Consider the following 9,857-nt stretch of genomic DNA (forward strand, 5'->3'; position numbering starts at 1 on the left):
TTTGTTATAAACATGGCAGCTGGTTGAACATTTATATTATTGAGTAATGATGGATTGATTTTAGTAGGATTTATTTCCATTTTTCCTAATTGTTCATTTATATTTGTAACATTGGACACTGCATTGCAAATTTCATCAGGCAGAAAATTAGTTTGATCAAGATTTGATGGTGTGAGGGGAACATTTACTCCTTTTGGTTTAGATTGTGATTCTGCATTTAAATCTTTGACCAAAGGTGAGGAGTAAATGTTTGGATCAATGCTTGTTTTTTGCCCTGCCTCTGCCAAAAACTGCACCAGACCTTTTGTGTGTACCTCACCTGGTTTAGGTACATTGAAGCCTCTGAGTATGAGGCTTTAGTTGTGGATGCATCACTTGTGGATTGCAGTATTGTTTTCTGTGCCAATCCAAAGGGAACGTTGGGTTCTATTGTTTCCGCTGCAGATGTTTTTACTGACTCTATCCCAACATCCTGAGTTCCAGTCCAACTTTCCTCTGTGATATTGTCATTGCAGTGTGTGAAAATCCCTTCCTCTGGAACTTCTGAGTGGGATGACAGTTCTTTGTGTCCCACGGAGGTTACGTCCTCAAGTCCATTGAAATGTTTTTCCTGCTTTGAGACACCTGAGTCCTCTAGAGTTTTGTCTGTAGGGGTGATGTCAGGGTTTTCATCAGTGGCAGGATGCGCAGCACTGCCATGCGAAAGACCTGTCCTTATTCCACCATAGGCAGCATATTCAACTGGAGTTAGTCCGTAATATGTAGAACGGGATTTGGGCTTCGAGCTTGCTAATGACATTTGTGTCTCCAAAAGTGAGGTCAAAGACTTGCGTGCCTCCACTACAGGAGGACGATAGTTGGAGAACACTGGGCTTGGACTTTGTGACCCTTGCACTGAAATCAAAGGTGTAGAGCTGAGATTTGTTGGTACAGAAAGAAATGATGGAACCTTTGGCAGCAATGAAACTTTGCTTTCCTCAACCTGGTCTGTGTTGGGGTTGATAAACTGTGTTATTGTAGGTCTAACCACAGGAAATTCATGCATACTCATATTCTCTCTGGGGTGTGACTCACAAGTGACCATACTTAGATTCATTGTACTCTTCCGTGTACTGGGAATGTCTATTTCCCTATACATGTTTTGTTGTTTGATGAAAGTTTGATTATTGTCATCAGTTTGGTTTTGTGCTTCAGTCACAGCTGAAGGTTTACCCAAAGACCAACCTGGAATTGCTGGATTGTCTCTTAGTGCCTCTTTCTTAATAACTGATGCTTGTAAATCCTGGAAGGGGTTGAAAGTAGGGTTCATAGTCGATGTAAGTGGGTTGGGTTTTGACGTTTCAAAAATAGGAGTTGATATTTGAGCTGGTGTGTAAGCCAAAGGCAAAGGTCTCACACTCTGTATCCAAGGTGAAGACAGTTCCTGATCAGCATTTTACTGATGGCACAGAGGCTTTCTGACTGAATCCTCCAGATAAAGAGGCTCCTTGGTGGGCTAGGTTCATCACTGTGAGATCCTGGACAGAGTGAGGTTTGGATATCTCATAAAATGTGGCCTTTGATGTATAGATTTTAGCTGGCATGGCTTCAGTCTTTGGCTCTTTCACTGCGTCGACAAGAGATATTTTAGAAGCTGTTATCTCAGAAGACATCTGCCGAAGAGCACTGTTGCCAATGCAGGCTACGTTAGCTCTAGTTAATGTCTGTCTCTGAAAGTCATTCTTTATATTAGTTTGTCTCCCTCTGGCTGGGAATGAATGGCTGTGTGTGAGTGTTTGAAACTGATAGGGGCACCGGAGCAGGAGAGACCTGCAATGTGAGAAGGTGTTAGGTCAATGCCGGAGTTGGCGGCACCAGTGGACAGGGTCAGGCTGTGGGTTGATATTTTTGGGCTGCACTGCGAAATAGCAACTGGAGAGGTTGTTGTGACTGACCCATGGGAATTTGAAGTTATGTTGAAAGCTGGGGGAAGACGTGGTGCAGAAACCTGCTGCCATGCTGCAGAAGATGTCAAAGGTGGAACTATGAAGGGAGAAGTATCATCAAATAGGAAAGAGGAGCATTCGTACAGCGGAGCCACTTGCAGCTCAGAGGTCCTGAACCCGGCTGGGTGGGATGGCGGGTGAAAGCTATTGGTTTGTCCATTGAGACTGCCCTGAGGGTGAGGGAATGCAGGGACAGAGTGATTGTAGAACGAACCAACGGGATAACTGGAGACAGAGGAGTCAGCAACATAGAGTGACTCTGGTGTCCTTGGTGGGCTGCACTGGTCACTGTGCTCTAGGTCTGTGCTGGCTTCATTGACAGGCGATAAACAGGAGCGGAAGGGGATGGGCGTCTGAGAGAGGCTGCCTTTTTTCTTGGCTCTCTTCTTCTTGAGTTTCTGAAGCCTTGCATTGTCTTTGCCTGGTTTTGGCAGTAGGGGGGAGGATACTGCTGCGAAAGGTCTGTCTCCAGTCCATTAGTGTAACACACTTCCATCAGCATTGCACGTTCCTACCAGAGAAATGGAACATAACAACAGTAACGAGAAATAGTTATACCACTAAATAATCCACTTACATACTCATCTATAAAGAAGAGGATTAGGATCACGAGGGGAAAAAAGATTTTTCACTTTTTTCTCAGAATTTAGACTTTGATCTCCTTTGGTTTTCTGAAGGTCAGAATTCTGAAACAAAAGTCAGAATTCTCATTTTGATCTCAGAATTCTGACCATTTTCTCAGAATTCCAACTTTGATCTCAGAATTAGTTAGAACTGTTTTCCTCTGAATTCTGAAAACTCAGAATTCTGAAATTGAAGTCAGAATTCTGACATTTTTTCTGAGAGTTCGAACGTTAATATCCAAATTCTGACTTTTTAAAAAGAAATCTGAATTTTCTTTTTTTCTCAGAATTTGGAGTTTCATTTCATATCAAAAGTCAAAATTTCTCATATCAGAATAATTTTTATCCAGTGGCTCTGATCCTCTCCGTACATTTGTTTGTTTAATGTAAATTAAAATTGTTTAGTAGATTAGTATCAATTACATTAATGTCTTTTTTTCCCTTCTTTCATAGCTGAACATCTCTTTGAAGATTTGTGAAACTCCTCTTTGGAATAATGGACGACAAGCCACTATCGCTTCACCATTCTCTTTTTGTTGGGCTATAATCTGGAAAAATACCAAAATCCTTCTTTTGCTTTGGGACTGAAGTCTTTGAATACAATCAAATAAATTTTTAGCGTTCCTTATTTTCTTTATCACTCCTTCGTCAAACATTTGTTTGTTATTTATCACGAGGTATAATCGTTCTCTTCTACAGTGCTCCCAGTATAGTATTCAGCTGCTTACTGGTTTTGCTCGTATAACCCCTGTCATGGCTTGGAGTCAAGTTGGCCACTGAGAACTGAGATCTTATAACACCAGATTCATTTCCAGGCTCAAAAGATCTTAATTGGGTCTTGAAAATGATGCACAGTTACAAGATGCATGTGAATTAGAAATAGAATGACATTTAAAGATGTTTCTTTAAGTAGGTAAGCTTTGAAATGATGACAGGCTATTTACTCGGACAGTCTTCTTATGAAGATGGTCATGGTTTAAAAATTACCTCTGCAATAAATAGAAGTAAACCTCAAGTAAGATGGTTGAAAACTACAGGAGGGTAACTGAGTTTATTCAGCAAGAATGGCGTCTCCAAGTAACAGAGGCTTTAAATTAATTCACTGGTCAGTTTGAGGACATAAAGAAGTCTGAACAATGAACAGACTCCGAAATCCATAGCGACCCTAATCCTAACCCTGAACTATAGATGCTAAAAAAATGTCCTGAGTTCCAAAAAAATCTGAAAGATTCATGAAAGTATGAACTGTAAGATTTATAAAGTAACATGAATTCTTGGTAAGCACCAGAAAGTCAACACTAATGTGGAAATTTTGCACGCATCTAAACCCCTAATAGTAACAGATATAAGGGGTTTAAACCTAATAGTAACATATGTTTATGTAATGACATTACTACTGCTGCCTACATTACCAGCAGTCATTTTGCTGGCAAATTATGGAAATGAACCTCAAAGTTCCAGAGTATAAACTGTAATAGTTCCTGGAAAGTGTGTGATTTCCTGGGATGAGTTAGTCGCACCAACATAATCTGTAAATTCCACATTAAGTCTTCAAATTAACTTGAAATAGCCCAAAAGTTAAATAACTTGCACTTTGGGCTCAAATATTTGGCAAGTGAGTATTATGGCCATATTTTTAGGCATAGGAGGTGATTAGTGTGTATAATGAGCGAGGAGGCGGCCGAAGTGCAGAATTATTGGGTAGTTTATCCCCTTTTGGCAAAAAAGGGGACAAAAAAAGGTTTACTTGTCCAAAAAGGGCTGCATCATTCTTGAATTGCCCAGATATTGGAGCATGATCAAAGAATTATCAAATGTTTTGTTGCAGATAGACAAGAAACATGTTGAGAAAAATAAAGACCCAAATTAACTGCCAAGGATTTGAGAAGAATCAAGCGTTAAGGTACTATGAACTCATTATCTTCAAGTTCTTTGAGTTCTTTCATACTTCACAACTACAAGATGTATTATCTAGAAGATGATGATGTTCATGATGGCCAAGGTAAGGGAGGCTGAAACCTGACACATAAATTGAAGCATCTCACTGGGCCAGGAAATATCTGAACACAGATTTTTCAAAGGTTTCATAGTCTGATGAAATGAGAGTGCCTCTTAACGGAGCAGATGGATGGTCCCATGGGTGGATCGGTAACTGGCACAGAGCTCTACTCTGAGCCGGACGCCAACAACCTGGGCGTGGGCTACTAGTGTATTACAAAATACATTAAAGGTCAACTTTCAGCTTCATGCACCACAAATCTGGAACAAATTTCCAGGAAACTGGAAAACAGCTGAAATATTGAGTCCCTTTCAACAAAGGCTAAAGATTCACCTGTTTAGAGCTGCTTTTGAACCTTAATAAGCTGAACATTGACCAACATATTTGATGTATATTGATGATTTTAATAATATTGGTTTTTGACTGTATGATGTGTTTATAATTTTTTTTATGTTTTCATAATGTAAAGCCTTTGCCTGCCTTGTTTCTGAAATATGTTATGCAAATAAACTTGATTGGTATGGGCTTATGATTTGGACAGCTGTTCTGGCCAATCAGAAGCAAGCGTCGCTTGAGAGCGAATAGTTTTGGTTTTATCTGTAGAGGAGCGATGATCTTCGTCAATGTGCGTCATAAGAAGCGTGAATATTGTAAACGGTGAAGAAAAAGTCAGACATTTATGTAAAAGTTTGATTATGGTTTATGTAGCTTCGTTATGCAATACTATTTATGGATTGATTATTGTTGTTTATATGCTAATTGCTAATATGTTGAGCTAATTTGTATTAACCCACTCTGAGCTACATTCGTTTGTGCCATAATTGCATTATTGGCTCTCAAAACATTGTGCGCACAGTGTATACATTCTGGGTGAGCTGCAGAAATATTCTTACAAAATTCAGAAAAATAACCTCTAATTTCCAGATCAGCGTGATCACAGTTTAATCAGTGGAACAAGCTTTTGTTTGATTCATCATCACTAATTTGAAATCTAACAGCTTTTCCAAAGTCCAACTGATATTTTCCAACAAAAGGGGGGAAATCTGTGAAAGCGATGGGAATAAGTTGTGTAGTGAAGGTGGTGGAGAGTTTGTGAGTGGCTCTAGGAGAAATCCACGTTCTAATTTTAGTGCGATGGAAATAAGAGCAGCACCTGCTGCCTCCTGTCCTGTACTTAGTGGAACCGCTTCAGTTCTCCTGTAATCAATCTGAGGCTCAAATCCTCTCCGAGAGGCTCTGACTGCGCGCTGAGCCCCGTGTAGCCGTGTGAGAATGTCTGTTAAATTTCTACTTAAGACATAATCTCTCTGCTTTCTCCTAGGAAGCAGTCAAGTTCACCCTGAACCGAGTTACCAAGCTCAGGCTTGGTAACGCTTGAAAACTTTTCTTGATTTGAATTATTTGAAATCTGAAATGCTTTTTGAGTAAATGTTTATCGCAAATCCCTGCTGTCAAAGTGACTCCTGTCATCGCAGAGACAAAAAGCGCAGCTGCAACATGAGACGCCCCCTATTTAAGGCTCTGGGACGGGACATCAGGGACGTTTTCACTCCGGCAGCAAAAGAGGAAAGTGTAAGATTAGCTTTGTGTTAAAAGTGGGCCATGACCTCAATCCATCTACTTAAAAAGCAGTTAGTTAGATGAAATGAATGGTTTTGTATTTGCATTATTAATCTAAAGCCTTACCTGACTTGGATGCTTGTGCTTCTTGTGTTTTTTGTTTCTTTTATTGGCTGTGAGGGAAACAATAATGTGACGTTAGAGCTCATTTCTCACTAAACTGACAAGAAAAGTTTTAAAAATGCAGATTTTTTAGCTAACATGTGATTCATGCTCATATTCATCCATCTTAGCACAAGTGTATGCAAGGCATGCAGCATGTTAGGCGCCTGTTTGCAAGCCCATCCTCCTGAGGATACATCTTAATGTCTGATATGCACCAAGCATTTGAAATTACCAATCGTGCACAAGCTGTTCTTTATGTCAGGACCTTTCACCAGAACCAGCAGCAGACTCTTATTTTGATTGGATTACCTTCAGCTGACAGGTGAATAAAAAAACTGTTCTCTGCTTGTTAATCCGGGCTCAGAGAGCAGCAGGGCCGCCTCATCCTGAAGTCAACTGGAGCCTCGGGGAGCGAGCAGCGGTGCCTGCAGACGCTCCAAAAATAAAGCTGCTGCCTTCAGTGTGTGTTGCAGGGGCAGATGGGGGTTTCCGGGCCACCTGAGACGGCGCAGGTGCAGCCCCTACCGGCGGGCGACGGCCACCTGCACCTGGAGGAAGGTGGCAGAGGAGAAGAAGCTCTTATCAACAAACTGCCTCTGTTGCTGCAACCACAACTTAAATTAGGATTTTACAAACAGACTTTATCTGAATTACTACTTTACACTATAAAAAATTTATTTTATCTCCCTGATTTCTGCTCACAATTATTCACTTGAAAAGGATTTACACTCATAAAACTCAAAATGTTTCCAAGTATTTATGGACTAGCTTTTTTGTGCAAATATCGTATTACACTTGAAATTTGACAAAATTCATCAAGAAAAGTGAACAAATATTTTTAAAAATGCTAGTTTTATTTGTTTCATGTTATAAGTAAAATAATTACCTTTTTGAATACTGCTGAATGTTTTTTTGTTGTAAAAGTATTTACCTGTAGAATGATTTTGTTGATTAGCAAGATAAAACCAAAGCATTTAATTATTTTTTATAAATAAATTGCATTTGATCATCTAAATTACAAACTTTTATTGGAGGGAAAAAAAACAATGACATTACTAAGTTATTCTCCACTGCTTTCAGAATCCAAAATATGACTTATTAGTGGTCACAAGAGAAATCTAAAATCTAAATATTTGTTTTTTTTTGCTTCTTTTCCTTCCGACCTGTTGATAAATCCAATCTGTCATGATTCATACAGCCACCAGGGGGCTCTGTGATTTCATCTGTCCATCCAGCCTGGGATTCAAACCCCAAACCTTCTTCCTCAAAGACATCAGTAGACATCTTAGCCTTGTAGTCATAACCATTAGTGCTTTAAAATCCACCACTTATTATAAATAGATCCAGATTTTTTAAAAAGAAACAATATTTACATATGTGTTTGATAGAAAACATTTTTCTGACATCTATGTGCTATCAGCTCTACTTGCTTTACATTTAAAGGGTTTTCAAATTCACACAACACTAAAGTAACATTTATTTCTGTGACAGAAGTTGAAATCTTTATGAAAAATAATTAAATCAATGACAAAGCTGTTTAAAATTGCTGACAGAGATGAAGGTGTGACAATATATCCAGTTTAAATGAGAGATCTTACCATGAAGTTGATGTTATTACTCCATTTGTTTCCTTTAAATCTCCCCAAACATCAGGATCTCTAGGACAGTTTTGCATTGACCTTGTAAATTATAGCAACAGTGAAAGGAAGCAGCTGAAAGTCATTATTCAAAATGTTTGATTTTATCAGGTTGCAGAACTGAATGTATGATGCCATTATCTGCGTTTCCATTATGATTGTGAGCAAAACTTTGCATGCCGAGAAAACACAAATTTGCAATTGTGGTGTTTCCATTAAGTAAGAAATTAATTTAAAATGACATGTCATTTTAAATTAACAAACAAGCCGCGCCATCATCCTCCAACCACTTCCTGTCGTCGTCTACATTGTGGTTTCTGCCAGTGGCAACATCCAGTTGTTGGTCATGTGACTAGTGTGATGCGGTAAAAGTGTTTCCACTTCAAAATAAACCAATTTTGTTACAACCAAAAAAATAATAATAATTCTGGTGCAAAAACTTTTCATCAAAAACACTTGAGGTTTTTTTTTTAATTGGCTATTAACCAAATTTATTTTCAAATTGTCAAATTGCATAATTATATGGTCAATGGAAACACAGATGAAGATTAAAAGGTTCCTCAATCAATCGCTAATTATTGATCTGACCTGCCGATTCTGATTTTAGCCAATACCAATTTTTGTCTGAAATTTTGCTCAATATAGCAAGAAAGTTGCTGACATCAAGTAACTGTTGTTTTCTGTAGACATGCAGAAGGGCCTGGTCTGTCAGTGAAACCTGTCCGACTCCAGATCAGAGGACAGAGGCTGATTTCAGACCTTCACTGAGGTGGATAAGATCTGGGAGTAAGATGGGCTTCACATGGAAGTATTTTCCAATCACTGAAAAAAGCTGAAAAAAGTTTATTTAACACGACACTGCCCCTTTAAAAACCAGCTGCTTATCTCTCATCTCTTCTCCTCTGACAGGCAGCGGCGTTTGCTTCAACCGTCACCGTCAAAGCCACTGCAGCATCAACTATCTACCTCAGTGGTTCCCAAAGTGTGGGGCGCGCCCCCCAAGGGTGGCGCAGTGCCATTGCAGGAGGGGCGCGGGAAGCAGTATGAATGAATGAAGAAAACAAAACAGTCACACAGTTAAAGTGTTTCACTGTAAAGATGGTTTGTAGTTTGTTGCAACCTGAAGTGTGAAATAATCTTCAGTGGAGTTTGAAAACAAAATACGTGTAAAGGTTTATGTCTGGTTGAACAATGTGAGCACAGTTGGTTCTTTTTTCTTTTGGGGGTATTTTATTGTAATCCATAGCCCCAGAAAATCTTTGGGAGCCACTGATCTACCTGATGACACACACATCCACACACACAGCAGGGATGGAGGTAAAAACACCGATGTGTGTGAAGTTTAAACCGCTCTCCTCTCTGATCGCCGATCTGATGCTGTTTCATGTTATCCGTTGTTTAACGCAGTAAGCAGTGAGCGTCTGAAGCTCTTTCTTTGGGATTTTGCTTTAGTACAGGCAGCGATTTGAACAAAGAATCAACAATTTGTTTTCATCTGACCAAACAGAGTTTAAATGTTTAGTTTCAGTCTCTCATCTTGTCAGAGAGCTTCTGCACTGCAAAAACAAAAAAGTATTCTAGTGCAAATATCTTAGAGCACATAAATAAGACAAAATTAACTTATATGTTACTTTGAGTAAGATATAGGAGCTTGTTTCAATTCAATAATTCCTTAATATTGATGAAAAAGGTAAAAAAAAAAAATTATTTTACTACAAGAGAAATAATCTGCCAGTGAAGCTGATACTTTTCATGAATATTAATTAAAGCTCCTAAATCTTCCTAAAAAGTTACTTAAAACTTAGTTTTGTCTTATTTCAAGCATACTAAGATATTTGCATGAGAATCCATGATAAAATCTTTTAGATTTAGTGTTTTTGCAGTGGTT

The 9,857-nt window shown here is 38.9% G+C and overlaps 1 protein-coding gene and 1 pseudogene across 1 annotated transcript; one reads left to right on the top strand and one right to left on the bottom strand.

Annotated features, from left to right (window-relative positions):
• LOC129354119 (non-muscle caldesmon-like) overlaps positions 1 to 5,114 on the top strand; it is a 36,033-nt pseudogene extending 30,919 nt beyond the window's left edge.
• On the bottom strand, positions 218 to 6,754 carry LOC129354116 (uncharacterized). The gene is made up of 3 exons (XM_055023605.1): positions 6,642 to 6,754; positions 6,294 to 6,340; positions 218 to 2,496 (listed from the first exon to the last, which is right to left on the bottom strand). The coding sequence occupies exon 3, from the start codon at positions 1,307 to 1,309 to the stop codon at positions 218 to 220; it is 1,092 nt and encodes a 363-aa protein (XP_054879580.1). The 5' UTR covers positions 1,310 to 2,496; positions 6,294 to 6,340; positions 6,642 to 6,754.
• Between the last annotated feature and the right edge of the window lie 3,103 nt (positions 6,755 to 9,857).

The sequence above is a fragment of the Poeciliopsis prolifica genome, unplaced genomic scaffold (genome assembly GCF_027474105.1).
Source record: "Poeciliopsis prolifica strain line A6 unplaced genomic scaffold, Auburn_PproV2 SCAFFOLD103, whole genome shotgun sequence".
NCBI lineage: Eukaryota > Metazoa > Chordata > Actinopteri > Cyprinodontiformes > Poeciliidae > Poeciliopsis > Poeciliopsis prolifica.

What these genes read in the sequence shown, in the direction of transcription:
- LOC129354116 (XM_055023605.1), bottom strand. Translation starts at nt 1,309, where the DNA reads ATGAACCCTACTTTCAACCCCTTCCAGGATTTACAAGCATCAGTTATT.